Source organism: Mastomys coucha, unplaced genomic scaffold, assembly GCF_008632895.1.
Source record: "Mastomys coucha isolate ucsf_1 unplaced genomic scaffold, UCSF_Mcou_1 pScaffold7, whole genome shotgun sequence".
NCBI classification, from domain to species: domain Eukaryota; kingdom Metazoa; phylum Chordata; class Mammalia; order Rodentia; family Muridae; genus Mastomys; species Mastomys coucha.
In genome coordinates, this window is record NW_022196913.1 from 44,449,885 (window position 1) to 44,474,456 (window position 24,572).

The window sequence follows — 24,572 nt, forward strand, 5'->3', positions numbered from 1 at the left end:
AAAAAAAAAAAAAAAAAGAATCAGAACCTAGTAGTTGGACTATTGGTAGAGATGTTCTCAATAGAAATGGAGAAAGTCTTTATAGGGCCCTTGAAGTCTCACTATTGGAACAAGCTGTTTTATAAGAGTAGACCCAACCTGTAATCCACTCTGTGGCTCTTCCAATACCGGCTTCGGCTTCCTTGTGTGCCTCCTACTGCCCACCACCATGCTAGAAGCCAAACAAAAGAGAGTGACTGATCTTGGACATTAGCCTTTAAAGTTGTGAGTTAATAAAGTTCTTTCCTTTATGTAGTTAGTCTTATTACAGTAGGTATCTTATTACAGTAGGGAAAAAAGGACAAAGGCCCAGTACCAACCCTGGAAGCAAAGTGGAAGAGAAGGTAACAATTAGTATGAGGTCACGGCTCAGATTAAAAAACAAGGCTGACTTGTTCGCAGTGACTTCACCATAATCATTATGAACTCCATGAGTTAAACCCTTCCATAATTTCTGTTAATAATCATTTACAAAAACACCAAAAATGTTTTCTGGATATGAAAAGGATTCTAAGAATATAAAATGTTGGGATTTAGGTTCCACAGCTTGAAAACTGTATGAAAATAATAAACTCACTTGTCTTTCCAAGAATGAAGAGAATAACCTGAGCACAAATCTAGTTTTGAATGTTTTGTATATTTAGACTTTACCTTTATATAGCATGCAGTAAATATGGATTGAAAATAGCAGATTAAGCAAACAAATAACACATTTGGCAGTTGTCCCATTTGCAGTATAAGGTCAAAGTGCCTTCTATTATTTAAAGAACACTTCAAAGATATGGGTAATTTAGGGGCCAACTAGTAAACAATGTATAACAAATTACATCAGTAACTAGTTAAAAGCCCTGTAAAAATAACTTACCCTCTACCCTTACATAATGGGATTAATTAAGAACATCCGAGACATTGAAATGTTGATTCACAAAAGACCTTCCTTAAAAAAAAAAAAAAAAAAGAACTAAATCATTTTCTCCGCACCCCTACTCCCAAGTTAACTTCTCGTTTAGATTGGATGTTGAAAACATGTTGTGATGCTCTTGATGAGTTCAAGTGAAGGTCACAACCCCTGAACCACAATAGCTCATGGCATTGGAGTGAGGAATTTCTTTCTAGTTTTATCTCCCTAAATCCAGGAAAAAGAATCATGTATGGTGTATCAAGTCCTTGGCTTTTTGCAGAAAATTAGTAAACCAAATGGCTGTGTAAATTCTGTCTTTAGTTACTTTGTTTGCATAAGTAGCTTCTTACTGGTAAGGAATGAGAATATTTTGACTGGAAATTAAGTTTAGCAATTTATACATTGTTTTAATAGTTGTGAATAAACTGCTTTCCATCTAAAAAATAATTTTACTTAAATCATTGACTTTATTTTTTTTCTCTTCTATTTGAATGGTTAGACAAAAAGGAACAATATCTAGTTAATAATTTTTTTAAATGTGATTTTAATCAAGTCATTGGACCTATAGCATGTGACACAAAATGTGTAAATGTCTGAGACTTAGAGTAAGAAGAAAAAAGGGATGGGGCCAAGAGTTGATCTATAGGGGAATTAACTAAGAACTTTACCATTTACTAATTCTCAGATTAGTAAACCAACATCGTTAATTTGTTTTACTTAAAGATTCAATAGTATATGGAGAAGGAAGATGGATTTTTTTCCTAATGTAACTTAATTCAGCTACTAACTGCTATGAGTTTATTGTCATTCCAATGTCATTTGGAGTACTATAATAGTAATACTTACATCCAAATTGAGACCCAAGGATCTCAGATCTCAAAGAGATTTCTGTATTCATCTCTAGCATCACTCACCCCTGAATCAGTATATCCCATTAAGTATTTGCTATGTGTATTTACTAGCAGGAGAAATAACTCCTATATTTTCTAATATGCAGATACTTTATAAAGAATTAAAGACAGGAGTGACAGTATCTTGGATCATGAAGGAAAGTTTGCAAACACTGGGGAGACCTTTTAAAAAGTTCTAAAGTGAAGAGTCACATATCATATTATAAATAAAAGAGTTAGGGAGAAGGGCCTTTCTAGAAACTGAAGAAGTAATATCCAATATTATCTATGGTGCTCAGACACATGTTACTCTGTTCTTAGGTGTTGCATTAGTCATTGGAGCTGTATAGTGTATTTCAACATTATGAGCACAACTGGAAAACCAAATAACCTGAGGAACTGGAATTGTGTGTGTCTACCAAAACCAAAATGGATAGCATGCTGCTCATCTAAGTCGCCATAAGTAGTGAATCAATGTGAATCACTAAAGCTTTTAATGAAGCACTCTGCTTATTTTGAGATATGCTGTGTGTGGTACTAAGACCACACCCTCACCTCTCAGAATATAAAGACTCGTTATAGCAAGCATAGCTAATCTGTGAGTTACTTGCTCTCTCTACCACATAGACCAACCAGTTCATGTAGCGCAACACTAATCAGGACAGCCCAAGACCACCTCACATTACTCCAACCAAAAAGAGGTCCACCTACCCAGAAATCATTCCTATTCCATGGACTATCCCCTACCCCCAATATGGAGTATATTAGGTTCAGCAGTAACACATTACGTAGAACTTGGAAATCTTCCCTCTTGCTCATAATTATGAACTTGCTTGAGAACAGTAATTGTTAGGACAGAACTGATCCCAGGACATATTTGCCTCTAAGCTCCCATGAATACTCAGTATTCCTGATTTGTGAAAATCTAGGATTAGTTTAGAAATATATGGAACATAATTCTACTGTGGACTTGGAGCTACTTAAACATGAGGGTAAAGATTAAAAAAAAAAACTGGTACTGAGTGGTGTTACTAATCTCAGCTGGGATATGAGCAGGAATAGTTCCCTGGCTGGACATTTAAAAATCATTCTAAAGTAATATAATCCATAAATACAGAATTGACATGTTAGGAAAACAGCACATGTTTTGAAATAGCTGGGTTTTGACTTTTTAAATTTTTTATTAGTACTTATTGGAACTCGAGAAAATATGATAAATAAATTGGGTTGACCTATAGAAATCTGACTGTGCTTTGTGCCTGACACTTTCTGTATGCCCTGTTAATAGAAACTCATTTAATTATTACCACACCTCTATGAGAGAGCTATTGTCATTACACCTCAAGAAATTGAGACAAAGAATGGTCAAACACATTCAAGTACACTATTAAATGATAAAGCTAGTATGTGAACCCAACTCACAAATCACATAGGTTGTATTCCTTGCCACTAAAGCCAAGTTGTATTTCTGGATTAAAATTTATTTAAGCAACATCCCAGAAAAGTATGGAAGAATAAAACCACCTCAAACCAATGGCAATTGTGAGTTAAGCCTTATGTTTTTCGTTAATTATAGTTGGTCTATGTGAAGTATAATGTGTTTTGTTCAACGTGTGGTTTCAAATGTTTGGTTTAAGTATCATTTTCAACTCTGAGGTTTGATGATGGTTTTAGTTCTTGAAAGGAAATAGTGTGCTGATGTGATAACTGTATTTATTCTATTAAATCTGAATCCAAATACTTTAAGAAAGTCATTCAAAAATATACTTATTCAAAACATACTAGATGAAGGATTAAAAGCATATAGTTTGCTCAATGCTTTTTAGGTCTAGCTTTCTAAACTTAAAACTTAAACATTCTTACAAGTTCCTCGACTGGGTCTTTAACAACCCTACTACAGATTCTGTTCCAGGAGTCGGGGATTGCAACAACACAAAGAAACAAACATTGAGCCCAAGCTAGGTACGAAGAGTGTTGCTGAGCTTTTTGATCTTCTCTACCTTCTAGAAGAATTTCTTGTTCAATGTTTTATTAGCATGTATTAACTATACATAAAAATGAGATTCATTCTGACATTTTCACACAAGTATATCATGTCTTTCTCTTTTAATGTAATTTTTATTTATTCCTTGAGCATTTCGTACATGTATGCCACTCACCCCTCCAAATCCTCCTGGATCTACCCTATACCCTCTCCCAACTTCACATCATATATATATTATACTTCATATATATGTATACACACACACACACACACACACACACACACACACACACACATATATATATATATATATATATATATATATATATACACACACACACGCACACATATGTGTGTGTGTGTATGTATGTATGCTTAATTAGTAATGAATATATATACAGGGAAGTCAGACCACACATTTGGAGCATGGTCAAGCTACCATGCCCCTACAGGAAACTGAGTATTTCCTAGCAGCCCTCAACTATCATGAGTTTCTTAGTTGGAGTGACTATTTTTCTTCCATCCATGATAGAATGTCAACTTATCTGATCGTATGGATGTCTCATGCAGGCAAATCACAGATATTATGAATTCATGAGTGTAATGGTCTTGTCATGCTCTAGAAGATAAATGGGGATAAATATATCTATAATACATTCACATCCCCCAAAGATTTTGAAAGTTTTCTCTTTTTTTTTCAAAATTTAGATGTATTTATTTTATTCATGTATATAAGCATTTTGTCTGCATGCATGTATATGTTCCACATAAGTGTCTGGTGCCTACAGAGGATAGAAAGGGTGTTGGATTCCTTGGAACTGGAGTTACAGATAATTGTGAGCCATCATGTAGGTACAGTCAACTGAGTTTGGCTCTACTACAAGAGCAACAAGAGCTCTTCATTGCTGAGCCACCTCTCCAGTTCCTTAGGACTATTTCTTACTAAGCAAAATTCTCCTTTGCTTCCTCATGGAATGAGTGTGCCTTCACAGTTCCATAGCTAGTGAGTCAAAATTACTACACATTCCTATAGTTTCTTTATGATTCAGTCTCTTTATCCTACAACCTTGTGCTGAGATCACGTGATAGAATTAGAAGGCACAGAACTAACTCTTAAAGTTGGTAGTTATTAGGTGAGGAAACCTCCCTGAGTTTTAGTTATTACACCTACAACCTGGTTGTACCTGTAAATAATGAACTTAGTGGCTTAGAGTAACCTACCAGAGGCTGCCTCAGATGCATTTTGTATTCTCAGCATCTAGTCTATGTCGGTGTTCTCATGTACGTGTATGATAAATCCACACATAAAAGAATGACTTTCCCCTTGCAACACCAACAAGTTCCAGAACCCTTTACTCAGACAAATTTTGTTAGTCCCTATTCCTCTTTCTGCTCTGATATCTAAGGCTGACACTTCTGCAAGCCTTTGAGACTCTAGTCCATCATTATATGAAGTCAGATGGACTTAATATGATGTTTTTGTTTGTTTGATTCTTTTTCTACGCTCTGCTCCCAACTAGTAACTCAATCAAAGCTCAAGGCATCATCATAAAACTTAAACTCTGCTCTCATGCACAGCTTTGTTTTTTCCCCATTAGATAGCCGAGCATCACTGAAAGCTCAAGGCAGTCTTTCAGACAAATGCAGACGCTTGGCTGAAGTACATGAGCAAACTGACTCAGGGATGCGTTGATAGCTTCCCTACTGGAGCCACATTGCATTATGAGCTGGCACAAAGTTAGGTCGGACATGGCCAACACCTGGAAAACTTACAGAGGCATCCAAATACTGTCATCCATGGCAGAAAACCAATATTAGGAGTTTGAATTTCCTCCATACTACTCATTCCAATAATGCACAGTTGGATAAGGAGACAGCAGTTCTCATTAACTTTGTGAGCTCATCATCAGGAAGCTTGTTGCTCAGGACAGGACAAGGATGCAGTTTCAAGACAGACATGAAAATTCACGTCTCCAAAGCTGTTATGTCCACACAATTACCTTAATGTGTCCCAGATTCAAACCCTACATAGCTGTTCCTGTTAGTTACTGGACCTGATCCATGAGAACTGCTGAAACACCCCCTCTCCAAGTGGAATGATGGTGTTGAATCTGTAACAGTGAGCCCTGAACCATAACCAGCCCTCAGATGTGGAGGCCAATTTAATCAAATGGCAGTACATTGGGAAGGGATACTGTCCACAGTATGGATGAAAAGGCAATTCCAGAACGTTCCAGAACTTTTGATGGTGATCTATGGAGGGCAAAAGGACACAGAGTGAGAGAGTTATCTCCTGAAACTCCAGCACATGCTCACGGAACAACTGTAAATGTTGTCATTGTCCAGGTGTTGCTGTATACAAAACCATGACAGTGCACGACCTCAACCTCCAAGGAAATTGAAATGCAAGTGGGGACATTGATAGGAGAAAGGAAAGAACACTTGGGAATTCTAAGGTGAGGAAACCTCTCTGTCAATCACAACTCTCTTACTTGCTATTGTTTTAGAACAAATAATTTACACTTCTCCAATTGCCTCATCTCCATTATAAATAAAAAGCATTTTCCAGGAGACAGAAAGGGAGAAATTGGTTTGCTCTGTGGGTTATCTACAAAGTAAGTGAACTCTAATTGGATGCATATATAGTAAAGACATTATAGATTTTAAACCAGAAAGAAGAAAACGTAAGAGAATGTTAATTTGATGGAGAATACAGGAAAAAAATTAATATAACTCAAAAAAACCACAATTCATAGTTGATACAAGGAATTAGGTAACATTATAATAATTAAAGGTTTTAGCATAGTCTCACACACACACACACACACAAAGTTAGCAGATGATTGAGCAAAGGTATTGAATGGACAGATAATATATCAGAAAAACATGTTGAAATGTGACACAAGGTAAAAAATACCGAAAGTGTATAAGACATTTATTCCACACAGTAACAAACTAATGCCAAAAATCCATATAAAATGACAAAGTTAAGTAAATAAACTCCGCAGAGAAGTTCAAACAATAACAAGTTCAGAAAAGCAAGAGCACTCCAACTTGTCATCACTGCAAATTAAAGTAATAATGAAAGGGCTGGGCAGAATGGCACATGCCTTTAATCCCAGAACTCAGAGGCACAGACAGGCAGCTCTCTGTGTGTTCGTGGGCAGCCTGGTCTACAGAGTGCAATCCCGGACAGCCAGGACTACATAGAGAAACCTTGTCTTGAAAACACTGAATAAATACATAGATAAATAAATAAATAACAAAGTAATAGTGGAATGTCACTTGAAATGGATCACATCAGAAGACCAGATAGTGGAACATGGAGAGTCATTGAGAGCAGGGCCTTCCTGCACAATTGACAAGTAGAAGACACAAGGAGCTATTCTGCAACAGCTCAGTAAGATAACAGTTGTGTGGTCAGGAATGGGGAAAGTCTCCACTTGGTCAGTAGAAGCTGGAGGATCAAGACTTCCAGGTCACCCTCAGTGACATCACAAATTCAAGGTCCTCCTGAGTTACATGAAACCTCATGTCAATGAGCAAACGAAGTACAGCTGCCTACTAGAGTCCAGCAATTCCATGCATAAGTATGTATTTCAGAGATCTTCTCACAAAGCATCATGAAGATACTAGTTCTCTTTAATGTTTCTGACAGTCCAGGTGGAAGAAGTCTACTCCCCACCAGAAAAGAAAATGGGTACTATCAAACAGTTCCCGGTATCAGGTCTAAAATATGCACATCATTATGGCTCTTTTAATATTATATGCATTATGCAGATATTAGAATACCACATACATTATGCTAGCTATTGGCATATAGCATGCATCATGCTAGCTATTAAAGAAAATCTCATGCATCAACAAAATAGACTTAAAGCCACGGGGCTGAGTACAAGGCACGAGTAATAGAATGATGTCTATAACTTCACATCCCTTATGAAACCCCGTATGAAATAAAACCATGTTACCTATAGTGGCACAGACTTTTAAGACACACATAGGATGTGCTGCAAAGGTAAGATAACTATTTTATACATCTTTTTATCTCTGTAACATAACACAGTTCAAGGTGACTAGTAAATGCATCTTGAATAAGTCAATAACAAAATGCAGAAAACAAATATTGAGACGAAGCAAATATTACGCCCAAGCATTGAATGGATGCCATAACAGTGTGCATGTGAGTGTGTGTGTGTGTGTGTGTGTGTGTGTGTGTGTGTGTGTGTGTAAAGATGCCACAGTTGTCAGATTAGAGGAAAGCCTTGGGTACTGAGGGATGTTAGGAACTTTAGGGTCTGTTTCTTTTGATTTTGAAGTCCTGAATAATGAACTGGAAGTTATCTATGTCTGGGACTTGGGAGATGTTTAGAATTGAATGTCAGCTGCTAGATGAGATTTTAAGGGGAAGGAAGAGAAATTAAAGAAGCAGGGAGACAATGAAACTCATGTGTGGTGATTACTTGATAATACCAACATGTTAAAAATTGTATAAGATGGAGGAGGATGTTGTGTGCTTGAAAAGAAATAAGCAGATAAAGAACAGTTATTGATTGACATCCATGGAGGGAGGTGTGAGAAGAGATGCAAAGGGAGCAGGGATGCAGTAGCAAAAGGGATAGCAAGCTAAATCTCAAGGTAGGATGCCAGTATCAGCCAAACTCCTTGTTTGAAGCTCCTTTGGCCTGATATTTGCTTAGAGGTAAAATTAAAGTTGACAGAATCGAGGGAGGTGGGGGAGAGGAGAGAGGTGAGAAATCAAATTTAACATAAGAATAAAAACCTCTGTCCCTGTCCCTAAATCCATAAACTGAATTATCTAGAGGAGACTGCTGAAGCCTGATAAATCCCTGAACGACTTTAATTTAAGATATCATGAGTTTCGCCGCTCTTCAGCTAGTCCCCTAGCTCCAATCTGCTATCAGCCAGAATCAGAAAGGGACCCAAGATAAGAATAAATGTAAGATTTACTCTTATTGAGTCCAATTCTCCTGTGTTGGGTCCATGGGGAACAACAAATGATCCTCCCAAGTAGCAAAGGAAAAAAGAAAAAAAGGAAAAGGAAACTTGCACCTGTGTTCCTTTGACAGTGGTGTCCCACTTCTGAGGTCTTCCCATAATTCATAGATTTGCTTGCAGACAGATTTGTAACACATGGTTTGCTGGTCACTGGTCCTGTCAACAAACTATGCCCCACCCACCCCCTGAGCACCACCCCCCACCCCGCACATCAGATGCTTATAATTAATGGCTATTAGGCAATTTTCCAGATTTGAAAATTGTAAAGGGATCATCACAATAATGTGGCAACCAGAAGAAAGGAAGAAAGATGTCTGGTAGAGGTGTTATAAGGACATCTCATAGGACGCCGAGGATGCTATGGCTATCTCAAAAGTAAAACAGTGTAAAGGCAAATGTTCATTTGATGACCGATGTACCACAGCCACAAGGTAAGGTATAAGAATGTTTCTTGCAATTTCTGAAGTGGGTTGATAAGAGAATGTACTTTTACTGCAGTCAAATGAACAGGAGATTAACACTGCCCCCATATTCAAGTGCATTGAATGTTGGTAAGATGAATGCATTGTGGGAAACAAAGAAGCATTTGAATCAGTTTTTATCAACATGAGCAAGCAATGTAGATTAGCACATTTTCGTGCTTATATTTTCACAGCTTTTTATTAAGTTTTCATAAATGTATAAGCTACATACTGGGTATATTGACCTCATATCAACTTACCTTATCTTTTCTCCCTCTGCCACCTCCCACAAATCTATTTCTACCCTGTTTTACATCTATCTTTATATCATATATGTGTGACTGAACTTTTAGATCTGTGTAAAGTGTAGGAACCAGAAATGAGAACAGAATACAACATTTGCTTTTTTAAGATTGTCTAAGTCACTTAATATCACCTCCTCCAGTTCCCTCCATCTTCCTGCAAACAACATGGCTTCATTCTTCCACTAAAATTGCCACTGTGTGTACATGACACAATTTCTACCTTTGTTGACCTCTGGGTTTGGCCATGAAGCTGTGTTTGTAGTGATGCCAATCTTATCAAGGGTTTCAGAAGATGACATCCTCCAACACCAACTTCAGCCAAGTTTGAACCAGGGTATGAGAAAGATGTCCTGTCTAAGAAGATTTCTGAGTATTGTGTAGTGATGAGGGTCTGTAATATCACATCTGGGGTTTGATGCTTATAAAATGGACAATAGTGGGCAACTGGGCTCTTAATGAACTATCTTTCTCAAGCACGGAGAGATTCAGAACAAGACAAAGGAGAAGAGTCACATGTGGGATTGTCATGCCCTGGATTGCGGGTCATGTATATATCTGTGCTGGAGAGTTTTGTGTCAACTTGGCAAAGACTAGAGTTATCTGAGAGGAGGAAATCTCTATTGAGAAAATGCTTTCCTAAGATGGGGCTGTAGATAAGCTAATAGGGTATTTCCTTAGTTAGTGATTGATGGCGGGAGCTCCATTCTGGATGGTGCCATTCCTGGCCTGGTGGACCTAGGTTCTATAAGAAAGGAGGCTGAGCAAGCAATGATGAGCAAGCCAGTAAGCAGCACTCCTCCATGGCCTCAGCATCAGCTATTGCCTCTAGGTTCTGCCCTGTTTTGAATTCCTGTCCTGACTTCTCTCAATGATGAACAGTGATATAGAAGTATAATCTAAATAAACTCTTTCTTCCCCAAGAAGTTTTGGTCATGATATTTCACCACAGCAGTCATAACCCTAACTAAGTCAATGCATAATACCACTGGTTCCCTTCATTCGTTTGTAGCAACATTATGGTCCAAGACAGACCACAAAGCCTCAAAATCCAATCAGTTAATTAGGTAATCACTGTTGCAATGTTGTGCATCAATGCACTGTTGTTTACAACACTTCTAATTAAGAGCCATTTAGCACTAGTTTTAGATTTCTAGTCCCTAAAAGGTGACTCAGGAAGTTGAAATTTCATTGAAATTTCAATGAAATAACCGAGTGACTAATTGATATTTACTATGTTGCATTCTGAGATGTATAGATGCATAGATAAAATATGCACACACAGATCAATGACAGAACAATGGTTTGGTTTTTTCCCCCCTGGGGTTTTAGTGAGCAAAACTGATATTAATCATTTAAAAATGAAAATCACAGATTTTCATGTTAAGAACTTCCAACCATAAAAAAAGAAAAATCTCAGGATGAACTGGAGGGTCAGTTCTAAAACATAATAAGTGAGACAAGCCCAATGGTGTTCACAATGACACAGACTCTGTGACAACTAAGCAGAGGCCATCAATGGGTCTCAAGCTTTAATTTCCTTGGACTATAGCAAATGGAGCAGGAGGAGGCCAGTAAAATATTACACATACTTATAGTACATCTCTGATAGTTTTCTATAAAATTCATGCAAAAACATTTAGAATAAAAGGTTCCTAAAAACTGAAATAACCTGGGCTATCTTGTATGCATATTATATAAGATTCAGTTGTTAAACATAGATACATTTAAGAGAGCTATTCACTTGTCTCCATAAAGGGACCATGAAGCTAATCTAATTCTCTATGCAGTTCACACTCTTCACGGACTCAGTAGGTAAATGTACCACCGAGGTATATTTTTGCTGTGTTTATGTATTGTTGTAGCACGTAAAATCCTTAAGTTTGTGCTTGTTTTAGGGAGACAAGAGAGTAACTTCTCTGTACTGACAACACCCATTGAATTAATGATTCTGAAATCATATAAGCGATTGCCATATTACCATTTGAGTAAGACAAAATCCAAAGCTGTTTAGGTAACATAAAATACTGAATAATCATGAAAATTAGTGGATTGTGAAATGAATGACCACCTACCGTCACCGATGAAGCTGGCCCAAGACTCTCCAGTTTATTAAAGAAGGCATAAAGTATATGAGAGTGAAAGAATTTACAATGCCTGAAGCTCCAAATACACCCACTCAATTGTTTTCTTGATGCTGTTTGCAAACTATTACAACAGTACATTATCTGTTTTACTGGTCATTTGAGTTTTTGCATCAAATAAATCCCTACATTGCTGTGTGCCCAACTTGGCCCTTTCATCATTTAAATCATGCAGCTTGAGTTCGGAGGGACCTGGAAGCTGAAGTTCCTGGACATTTAAGTCTTATCACTGATGTCATGTTAGGTTTCCAGACAGTTGACTAAATTAATTCTGTTCACCTCATTCTCCATCTTCCTGACTGAATCAGTGGTGTGTTGTCTATGGAGAAGAGTCTCCTCCAACACATTGTGCTCGTTTTCCACGGCATAATAAACTAAAAAAATCACTACAGACACACTGTGTTTTAGAGTATGCTGGACAAAACTACAGTCATTACTATATTATGTATCCAGAAGATGGGCTATAAGTCAAACCTGCTGAATGTTGAATGAATGAGTGACCATCTGTATGTAAGGACACACAACACACACACACACACACACACACACACACACACACACACATTTATAGAGGTTCATTAACTCAACAACAACATGCTTTCCAGCTACTAGCAACTAAATGCTCATCTGAGAGTTCTGAACAACCGTTCTTTTCATTATCTGATGTCTCAGAACTTTTAGACAAGAGCTGTGGAGAAGCACAAGCCTAGTATGACAGGGTGCTGGATTGAACACTCTCCTATTCCCTTCCTCTCTGGTTACAAGACACCCATAGCAGCTCCCAGTATCAAAACCTATTACAATGACCTGATTGCGAAGAAATGAGAAAGGGATAAAAGAGCTTTCTTCTTTCTTTAAAGGAAGGAAACACACACTGGTCCTCCCTCACATCTCAGTGGGTAGAATCAAACACCTGACTATTCATACTGAATGATAGATTCTTGTCTCCACTTTCACTGGAGACAGGATCATAAGAAATAGGGAAAGACAAATAAGAAATAGGAAAAGAGAGGCCAATGGGATGAGCCACTCAGCCCGAAGACCTGAGGTCAATCCTGAACCCACATGATAGAAAGAGAACTGACTCCTACAGGTTTTTCTCTTCCCTTCGCACATGTGCCATGACATCTTTACCCATATAAATGCGTGCGTGCGTGCACACACACACACACACACACACACACACACACACGCACACACTAAATAAAAATTTGGAAATACTGAAAACAAACCATGATGGCTTGTATATGCTTAGCTCAGGGAGTGATACTATTTGGAGGTATGGCCTTTTTGGAACAGGTGTGGCCTTGTTGGAGTAGGTGTGTCTACCCAATTTAATTCTTTTAATGCCTGGAAGTCAGTATTCTTCTAGCAGTCTTCAGATGAAGATGTAGAACTTTCAGCTCCTCCTGCACCATGCCTGCCTGGATGCTGTCATGTTCCCACCTTGACGATACTGGACTGAACCTTTGAACCTGTAAGCCAGCCCCAAATAAATGTTGTCCTCTATAAGACTTGCCTTTGTCATGGTGTCTGTTCACAGCAGTAAAACCCTAAGACACAAACAAAATAAAAAATACGGGAATAAGGTACATGATGAGGACCAACATACAGTATAAACCTCTTGCTTTTAAACATAAAGGAAGTAAGAGAGATCAACGTTTCGGGTCCTAGAGGATGTCAGTTTCCTGTTATTATACTATTTCTATGAAAGCTGATCAGGTCAAAAGTGCATGATTTTTCTCATCAATCTAACAGTCTAGTAGACTATGTGGTCTAAGAGGTGAGACTATCAGAGCCATTTTGGCTTCCTGGATATCTAAAAATACTGATCATGGACAGGTCTTGTTAGGGAATATTTTTTTTCCGTGAGTTTCCTAAAAATAAATAGCATGGCAGGAAATAGGCATGCAACTTAGCTCCAAAAGAGGAACAACGTAATGCTCATAAAAGTAGAATCAAAATCCACCTGAAAAAGAGAGAGTAGATGTAGGTAGATGAGACGATGGCTATATGGTCAAGGCACTGAGAAGGAAGAGTAAAGCTGAAGTGAATTCTAAGAGGAAGAAGGGAGTGCATGGACCATATACTGGGATCATTAGAGACCACAGGACTATTTCAGCCTCAAGTATGTGCATAGAACGAAATGGCAGACAAGACTACAGTCTACCACATGAAATGGTTAATTCTAGAACAGGTAGAGAAGCAGTCACTGCAACTGCAAAGGCAGTAGCTGACCCCCACTGAGTTCCTAGGAAGGATGGATGCCATAAGATACCAAGAGAAGACCCTGTAACTCTTGCCTCAATAAGGGTGGGATCTATTACAGACTTCTGGTCAGTGGAAAGTGATGGAGGGAAAGGCATCTTGTAGAAATAATTAGTTTCTAATTGACCCTATTTCCTTTGTGACTTGATACTGCCCCTGGGACCACCATTGCCCTTTTACTCCACACGCTGTTTGGGAGATACATCATTTTGGCTCTTGGAGTCTATGGGCTGTTTTTTGTTGTTGTTGTTGCTACTGCTACTACTGTTGTTGCTGGTGGTTTGTTTGTTTGCTTGCTTGCTTTGAGAAAGAGCACTGGAAATCACTTTCCCAACTTAGCATTTGAGAGAACAGACCCACCTGAGATGAGACCCCCCCCCCTGCATAGCCCATAGAATAATTGATTGTACAGAAGAAGTGCATATCATATGGAAGAGCAGTTGGCCTGCCAGGAGCTGTGGGCAGTCCGAGCCAGCAAAACACTGGGGCTCCCTGCCACACAGCTGCAGATAATAAAATTCAGCTCATAGTCTGAATGAGGGTGAAGGGGGATTCCTACTCATGCAATCCTCCAACTGAGCACACAGCTAAAACCTCCAGCACACCTTTCAGAGACCCTGGCTAGAGACCAGCTGAGCTGTGCCTAGTAACTGCACCTATAGACTTGAGAAGCTTAAACAATGAATCTTCATGCTGCTGAATGAACCAATAGAAAAAGATTGTAGTATTATTATCCTTCTAGCTTTCATCATTAACATCCTACATGCCAATGGAAGATCTTCTGATTACTAGCAAAATATTTTGCTTAATAAAAAAATACTATTTCATTAGCTCAAATATAGGCAAGAAAACAGAAGATTGTGGAACACAGTGAGGAAGAAGGGACTTATGGCTAGTAATAACAGCTAGCATTTAATGCATTTACTGAGCACTTATTGTATACTATCATTATCTCCTTCAGCCTCTCTTAGATGCTGAAGATGGAACTCAAGTCCTTATAGATGCAAAGCATTTTTCTGTACTACTGAGTTGTACCTCCAGCCCCACTGTTCTCTATTTAATATTCATATTTATATTTACTTTAAAAATAGGTGTGTGCTACTATCTTCATTTTACTAATAAATTGGGATAAAACAAGTTAGAGAACCTTCATGGTTCTGCACATTCCTGACTTGTCTAGTTAAATCCATAGAGTGAACTAGTTTGAGATAAGAGATTATGCTCCTAGTCTGTAGAGTTAACCACCAAGATCGAGACCTCCAGATAAATATACAGTCACACTTTGCACACATTTTTATAAGATGAAGATATCAAGCAACACATACCTACCTGCATGTGGCTCATGGGTCAACTACTCCCAGGAATATGCCCCTGTAGTTGTATTTGGTTTTTCCACTATGTTGCTGAGGACTCAGTGTAGGCCCTCCCTGTATGCAAGCTGGTGCTCTACCACTGAGCTTGCTCTCCAGGGTTCTATTTTTTGCCTTTTCCTTTGAGATAGGGTTTCACTGAGTTATCTTGACTAGTTTTTAATGAACTCTCTAACTTGAGCTTCAGATTTCTTTGCCTTGGTATCCCAAAGTAGTGCCATGAACAGGCCTATGCCACCAAGCCCAGCTCTCCATGGGTATTTTCTTCTGAATCATTCTACATCTGGCATCAGTAAACATCTCTTCTTCATGACTTCTCTTTATTCTATTGGTGCTATCTGGGCGGTATGAATAGAGGGGATTTCAGAAATATGCAGAACCTGAAGGCTGTTGATGTCTCTGGGGCTGGGAAGGGGGTGACAAACTAGAGTGTATAAAATATCACAGAGGCACACAGTAAGTTTTGATAGGCATATCACCTGATCTCTTAGGAGTTATTCTATACACTGATACACAGCAAGAATATGCTATCCTGGATGCCTGGGAATCTGGGACAAAAGATAGCAAAGTTCAAGGACAGCCTGAGCAACTTTGTTAAACCTGGTCTCAAAACAGAAGACAAAAATGTGGACTGGAAATCTGAATCAGTGTCAAAACATTTTCCTATTTTTGTATCAGCCCCTAAGTTCAATTCCCAGCTAAAACCAATCACACAACAGTTATGAGCATCAAATGGGAGGGGGGTGAATGAGAAAGATTTACAATGTGTAAACCTCTGTGTGAGTGGTTGTGATTAGTCTATTGCCACAGGTGTGAAAATACAGTGTTCCTTTCAGTGAACCACAGAGCAAAATTTTTAAAAGTAAAAGAGAGAGAGTGGGGGTCCTTGAGAATGCTAGTTAGCACAAGAATTGTGTATTTAAGTTGTCCTTGAAAATTAAGGAAAGAATATTACGTTCTACCCTCTTTAGACTAAATTATTCTGGTTACAGTATGGGTATGTGCTGAACCTTCTGGGGTTGGTTCTTTGGGGTCCACACTGCCAGATTTTGACCTGAGAGTTCTCAGGATATGTTTAATAGCAAAAAGGAAAAAATTATTTTGAGGTGATTGTGAGTATCCAGACAGTTCTGTTTGGTGAGATTACAGGTGTGGCTCTATTTAAGCCCTAGAAAGGATCGTGGGCATATCAAGAAAGGCTTTTTTCCAAAAGGCAACGTTAATTTTCAAGTGTTTAGATTGCCAAGACAAGGATTTCCCTCCAACGTACAATTCATCAACCTCTGTGCTCACTGTAAAATCAATCTGCTCTGTCTGTATGACATAAACAAGTCATTCCTCAGGAACGAGACAGACCATATGGGAAGGTGTTTTACGGAAGCACAATGGGGAATACGCCAATCAAAGAAGCATCTGCATTCTATTTCAGTGTCAATTCACATGTGCGTTATAAGAAGGAAAGTGTATCCCATGTATTAACGATAGCTTTCCTGCAGAGTTCACTCACACCTTCCCTAAGCAACACACCCAGGGCAGCTACATAAGCTCTTAAAGAGAACATGTAAAGATGTCAGTGTGCAGGGCCAGCAATGTGTGCCTTTTGCAAACATCTGCCCCTCCCTTCCCTGACAGAAGAAAACTTGCTTTAATCCATTAAACGACTTTCTAGAACATCAGCTGGGGTCTTATCAATGCATTTGATGAAAAGCAAAGCCTCGTTATGCAATGGAGAGAAAACAGGAAACTCTAAAAAAGAGCAGCATTGTTCTCATGAGGGCTTATGCAGTACAATTGAGATGGATTGACATAGAAAAAGGAAGTGGGATCCAGCTCACTTCCAGTACTAGCCAGTTCTATGACCTCAGGCAAGTCACTGTACTCCCGACAGGTCCCAGCTTTATGCAACTTGTATGAACTGACAGGGCTAAACTAAGTCATCCCCCAGATCCCTTCCTGCTCTCAATATGTGTGAGCCTCCTGTTGCTTAACCGCCTCGTTGCATTTGAATAGTAATGGGATCCTTTTAAGGTTGGCTCCTGACTGGAACCATCTCCCCAGCTGGAAGTTAGATACCTTGGAAAACTATGTTAACTTCTTTAAACCACTAGAGTGGTATCTGCTGCTTTCTAACACCTATTAAAGCAGCTTCCAGAGGTACTTAACACAGACCCTGGCTTCCTTGTTCAGACAAATCACTGCACAAAGATTAAGGTGCTGCATTCGAAAGCCCAGAACCCAATTTGCTCCTCAGGCAATGGGATTCCATGGCTGTGTTTAAACGGCCAAATTAGTGGTTATTTATGTAATTAACTAGATGGACATTATGAGCTTTCTCCCCAAAGTCCCTGGTTTCAGAGGAAAAAAAAATTAAATTAAAGCTTCCCAGTGGACAATGTCTTTTTTGACCTAAAATAAAACGAGACTTCTCCTTTTCTGTAGGGGAAATTTTTAAGACAGCCCATTACCACCAGCAGTTGTCTGAAGCCCTGGGTGGAACCAAATTGTGCATATTATGTTTTTCCTGTGCATACTTACCTATGGCCAAGTTAATGCATATTTTAAGAACAGCCAGGTATTAAAACCGGTCTCATAGCAAAGGAGACCAATTATAGCAAGGTACAATAGTAAATACATGTGGGGATAGCCTTGCTCTCCAAATATCTTATGGAACTGGAACAGTAAGCTCATTCTTCTGGTGGTAATGCCAGACAGTACAATGCTGATGTGATGAGATGAACAGAGGCGACAGGCACCACACGTACTCTTAGGCCACTGTGCAAGGATTACTGGAGCATACCCTCTGTGGTCCTGTGACAGTCAGTCTGGTGACTGAGCTTGCAAAGTAACTAAGAATGGGTGGCACTGTTTGCACGGAAAGGATAATCCAAGTAATGATTAATAGTTTGGGCCGGACACACAGAGATGGTGCAAGATTACATCATGCTACTCTGAATTGCATACAATTAAGAACATATGCATTGTCTATCTATAGAAACTTGCACTTAGTATTTTTGGAGCATCGCTTCCTGCATGGAACTGCAAACACCAAAGGCAACACAGAAGATTGGGAGTGGGGCTACATGGTTTTCCATGATTCATATCATTTCATTCTTGTGAGCCCATAGCTATCATGTACCCTCTACCACCCACGCTCTCGTTAGCCTTTTTTTATCCTTATATTAAGTATGTCACCTAGACTTAAGATGCATAACAATTGATGAAAGACTTACGCCCTTTAGTTTCAAGCTATTTATAATGGTAACTATAAACAAAAAGGAGAGGGTGGCCACTGAAGGGGTTGACAACTCAACACCTTGAGAAGGAGGAGGGATGTCTAAGTAAGAAAACAAAACCTTGGGCCAGAACTTGGAAACCTTCTTCAGATGGCTTGCCAATCCTGCATTGAATCATGTGCTCAGAGAACATTGCACATGTCAATCAAGCCTTAGTTGGTATAGGGATGGAGTGGTCTGTTATCAGAAGACAGGAATATTCCTGAAGGGAAATATGGCCAGTAGAAACGAATAGTACCTGACAATTCTCAGCCTTTTGATAAACAAGCCATGTTGAATGACCTCGCTGCCCTTGTGTTAGTCAGCATTTGGTCACTGTGACACATTGCTTGAGTGAAGAATCTTCAAAGAGAAAAAAGGTTGCTTGGGCTTATGGTGCCAAAGCTTATAGTTCACAGCTTCATGAGCCTGTTTAGGGCCTGCATCTGTGCAGTATATCATGATAGATCATGGTGTAGAGGCTGCTGAAAACATGATGGCTGGAATCCACAGACAGGGACAAGAGCAAATCTTAGTTCCAACCTTCCCTTTAAAGGAATGCATCTAGTGACCTAACTCCCTTCCACGGGGTTCATCTCCTGAGGCGCTGTCTCTAGAGTCTCACAAGCTAGAGACCAAACTTTTAGCATTAGCAATCCTCAATTTTAAGTTTCAGATAGAGCCTTTCTGTAAAATGCTCCCAACAACAGCTTCCCTTATTAAAACTCTGCATGCACCAGTCTTCATGTATATTATCGTTCAACTCTCATAGTCACTAAAAGGGTGAGGGTGGAGCGAGTTATCAGATGTACTGGAGAAAAGAAAAAATTAGCAATAAAAAGGCTAAACACACTATCTAAACATCCATGGTGGTGGCAGGACTGGATTTCACACCCAGGTTGATCTATTTGCAAAGCCAGCGTGTTTTTGTATTGTTCCTTGTAGGTCTGATTCTAGAAACAACTACTGATCCCAGTGAAGAGGCTTCCCACCTAGTAAAGCAGAATGCATTAGACCATGTCTCCAAGACAGCTGTATATCGACTTCCTTGCCAACCTACTGGGCTTGCAAAGGTATCTTTCCAATTCTTGCATTAGGAGATATAATCCTTACCCTCTGGCTGGCCCTGGGACTTATTTTGAACAATTGGATAGTATTTTTAATGATGTGGTCTGCCTGAATCCACATCCCTCAAAAATTGTGGGTAAATAAAATGGGGGTTACAAGTCATTAAATCTTCGAATCGGAAGGCAGCACTCATAATGAAATCTGTAAGATGGCTAGTTGGTAAGAGGCAAATGCAAAGCGTCCTAAAGTTAATGCTTTTTTTTTTAACAAACATAGAGAAAGAACAGGACTCCCCTTTGTAGCTATGGCACCACTCCCTGATCCTGCCTTAGAGTTACAGCTTAGAACCAGACCACTGAGAGAGCCTTAGGTCTGGATAAAAACGCTCTCCACAGGCTCACGTATGATTATATGATGGCATGGTTTAGGGGGGCTGTGAAATCTTTGGGATATATGACTCACTAGCAGCTGTGTATCTCTAGGGGTGATCCTTGAAGGTCACATCTGTTTCTGGTCAGAATTTGATGCTACCTGATAGGGTTGCCAAGGAGAAAATACAGCACACATTGTATATAGCAGGGCTTCTCTGCCACACCTTCCCCATCATGGTGCACGAAGCAAAGCAAACCCTTCTCCCCTAAGTCTCTTCAATCAGATATTTTGTCATAGCAAAAAGAAAAGAACTAAATGCTGAAAATGGGTGCCAAGACATGGGATTACTGTTGGGGCATATCTGACCATGTTCTTTGTAAGCATTTGGAGCTTGTTTGGAGGAAGAATGAGGAAGAGTTGACAGCTCTGGTCTGGGGAGGCTTTAAGGCTCTGAAAGCTGAGCTATTAGGATGCTGGTAGGAAAGCAGGCAATAAAGATTGCACTCACAGGGTCTCAGGGACAAGGACTTTACCAGAAATTAGATTTCAGGCCATTAATATTACAGTCCGGCAAAGACTCTGCCCTAGTTCTAGACATTTGAATGGGGCTGAATTAAAAACTCATAGACTAATGTATAGACCGGAGGAAATTTCATGGGAGCATACCATTCAGAGTGTGGCAGGGTTATTGCTCTCTGATTCCAGCCAAATTTACAGTGAGCAGAAAGTTAGCTCGGAAACATGTGAAAATCGAGTCATTCAGATAAGGAAGGCACAAAAATGAAACACAAAAATCAAACGGAGGCATCGCTTCTGTGACGACTAAAAACTGGCATCATCAAGCAGAAGCTGGGTAGTGGGACTAGAGCCGAGGTAATTTGGGAGCCGAGGTAATTTGAAGCCAAGACCGTGCTCACTCAAGGCTCCAGTGGGAAAAAAAAAAAAAAACATAAACAAACAAACAAAACCCCACCTCACTTAAAAGGTTTCCCTTTAAAAAGCATAGTAAGAGAAGACTTAGCTGCTGTGGAGGGACACTATTCAAACACGGCCACTTAAGAAAAAGCCATTTTCCTAGTTCAGCTATTCATTTAGATACTTCTTGAGCTAGATGCTAGGGTGTCCAACTCCTTCTTGGCCTGTTGTCAGAATTGGATGCTAGATTTTTTTCAGGCACGACAAATGTAGGTTATATGGAGACAAAGGCTTGTACAAAGGTTGTAGGAAGGAAAAATAAAAGATTATGAAGGCAGAAAATGAGTACCTGGGTGGGACTGGTGAACAGAGCTGCTCAAAGAGGTTATGTGTGAATGTGAAACCACAGAGGTGAAGCCCAGGTTTCACTTCTGCAGCACAGATACTAAAATGGGAACCAGCACCTTCATACGGAAAACAGTATGCTCTTAAGCCTGGAGACCGTAGTTCTACCGCTTTCAGAAAGCGTGGGAAAATGTATTTAGGGCTCGAAAGTCAAGTGAATGAGAGCAGGCGTTACAGAACACATGACTCGATGCAAAGAGAGTTAATGTTACAACCTTAAGCCAGTAGGTCTGGCTGAAAGCGTGAGTGTAAGCCTTGATGAATAAGCCCCAGGCAGATAAATTGCCCAACGAGAAGCATTTAAGGAAAAGACCTTGCGGTGGGCTGAAAAGCGGTGATGGGAGCACATGACCTGAGCTTCTGCTGTCTCCTTCTTGTCCTTTGCAAGCAAGCTTATTGCCTCTGTCACAAGGTCACAGTGGTTCTTAGACAAACCCGTCGCTAGAAGATGATGTGTTTCCTCCTTCGGAGCACCTCCACTCTGAACACTTTTCTCACCTTGTTTCGTGTGTTTGTACAAATACAACCACAAGCATGAGGAGAGTAATAAATAACAACAATAGTTAAGGTCTTCCCAAATGACATCTGAACGCAAGATTTCAGCTTGAGCTACCAGCCACACCCAGTTTAGTCTTCAGTTTTTGCCTCCACCGTACCACAGGCTCCTCTTTAAGACGTGGCTCCACAGAGGGAGATTGAAACCCCATAGGAAGAACGTTGGACGGCCAGACCACTCAGGGCTCCCAGGGACTAGACCACCAACCAAGTAGTTTAGTGTACGGGGAGGATCCAGGTACATTTGTAGCAGAGGATGGCATATCTGACATCAATGGGAGGGGAAGACCTTGGTCCTGTTGAAGTTTGATGCCCCAGCATAGGGGCATGCTAGAGCGTGAGACGAGAGTGGGTAAGTGGGTGGAAGAGCACCCTCATAGAGGCAAAGAGGAGGAAGGAGATGGGGATGGGATGTGGTGTTTGTGGAGGGGTAACGTGGAAGTAGGATATCATCTGAGATGTAAACAAATGCAATGATTGGTAACAAAATAAAATAAAAATAAAAATAAAAAAGGACTTGGCTCCAACTTTCTCAGGGACCTTGTCTTTGTTCTTTAGTCAATTTGATCATTATCTTTTTTATGTGGCATTTTGTGAAAATATTTTTTTAAAACCATCCATAACATACTATACACATTCACATCTATCATGAACTGGGAACATACATCTCCAGGACAAGGCAGGTGTACTACAGAGCACAATGAGTATGTAATTATTTTTGTGGACTAAATAAATAAAAGAGAATATGGCAAAGATGTGTTGGAATCAAGGAATTTAAATTTAAAAATTAAAACGCAGAACACAGTCACTCACCAAACTGAAAAACGGTGTTTTTCCAGTTCCTCTAGGTAAGACATATTCCCTGAGCAATCTTCAGAATCTCCAGGTCTCCACACAGTAGATCTTTCCTTCACAGAGTGAGCAGCCAAACTAGCATCCTTGTTAGGAGAATTAATCAATGAAAAACATGAAGTATTTTATTAATAGCAGATGAAATGTTCACCTACATTCAAGAGTCCTTTCTACTGGGTGGCCTATGGAATCACTGATTACAAAATAAGTTAGTGGTACTTCTTGGCATTGCTTCCTACTTGGTATTCTCTCATAATTCTCTACACCAGGGCAAGAGCATAGGGTATTCACTGTGCTAAAGCACACTAAATGGCCTGTCATTGTTCTTGCAACTAAATGGCAAATGCAACCATGATTATGCTATGTCACCCAATCAGGATTTTTGTTCCCCGTGGGAAAAAAACAAAAAACAAAAACAAACAAACAAGCAAACAAAACGAATGTACCTTCTATCAGTTCTTAGCAAAAGCATTTGAAAGGAGACTCAACCAGCCAGTCTATAGAGAAAAAGAAGGTACCTGGATTCCAACACAGGACAGAAGGATTTGAGGAGTTAAGACTCTGTCCTCTTCTGCTACATGCTCCAGCAGGCCATTGCACACTAGCTTTGCAACCATTAACCTCTGAGTCCCTAACCTAGGACTTTCATCAGCATAACCTTAAGCTCAGCACTTGTACAGTGTCTGTGAATCTAATTTATCAGACTCATTTAAAAGAATCACTCGACATGATGCTGTACGGAGAGACCTGTCATCCAACCTGTGATATTTGGGAGCCCTGCTATGGTAGAGAGTGGAAGAGGGAAAGCAGTGAACCCAGCAGGGCTCTCTCTTCTGCTTCCACTGAGACACCTCAAGTTTTACCTGTATCATGTATGGGCATCTCCCAGAAGATTTTAGTACAAAGTCTAGTTAGAGAAAGTGGTTTGAAGGGCATGAGCCCAGAACAGTCGAACACTGGGTGTTGAATTTATAACATCTGCCTTAAAAACCTTTCTCTTCCTCATGCTTTCTGTTGTCATTTGTTAGGGGCTGGTTGTTTGAAATTCCTTGATCTCTGCTGATCCAAGTTTCAGCATAGCTCAGAGTTTATTTTGCAATTGCCAAGTTCGGCTTTGAGTCAGCAGGTTACAGTAACCAGGAAGTCCATAAAAACCCAGGTGGAGCCAATATGTCATCAAATCCCCAGTGAACCCCACGAGGCTTATTTCCTTTATATGGAATTGATTGGTTTGATTACTTTAAGAACAAAATCCGGTTATGACAGCCATGAATTTGAAATACTTTTTTATTGTGGTCCCTTTTATCTTGTGTAGCCTGTAGAGCTCTTCAAACAAGAAAAATCATTCTGATCAGATTATTCACACTGGTGTTCTCAATTACCTCATTGCTATGGGAGGTGAAGAGTGTCAAAATTCTTGGGGAAAATATGAGATCTCTGAATCACCCCATATGCCTTTGTAGCCATTTAGATTATAAGTTGATTCCACTACTTTATGGGTTTCTTGTTTTTAGTCTATCTTCCTTGCTAGAAAGCTGAAACAGGACCTGGAGAGATAACTCTGTGGCTAAGAGCATTAGATGCTCTTATGGAAGACCTGGGTTTGATTCCCAGCAGCCCCTTGGTAACTGACAAACATCTGTATGTGACCCTATCCCTAAGGGATCCTAAGGGGGCCAGGCATACACATAGAGCAAAGACATACGTGCAGGAAACACGCATATACATAAATTTAATAAATGAAGATAAACAAAA

The 24,572-nt window shown here is 39.6% G+C and overlaps 1 protein-coding gene across 1 annotated transcript in view; it reads right to left on the reverse strand.

Moving 5' to 3' along the window:
- Positions 1-24,572, reverse strand: part of Ofcc1 (orofacial cleft 1 candidate 1) — a 277,373-nt gene that overhangs the window by 118,870 nt on the left and 133,931 nt on the right. The window contains exon 11 of the mRNA XM_031359413.1: positions 22,779-22,903. Coding sequence (XP_031215273.1) covers positions 22,779-22,903 — 125 coding nt within the window. The remainder of the gene's footprint in view (positions 1-22,778; positions 22,904-24,572) is intronic.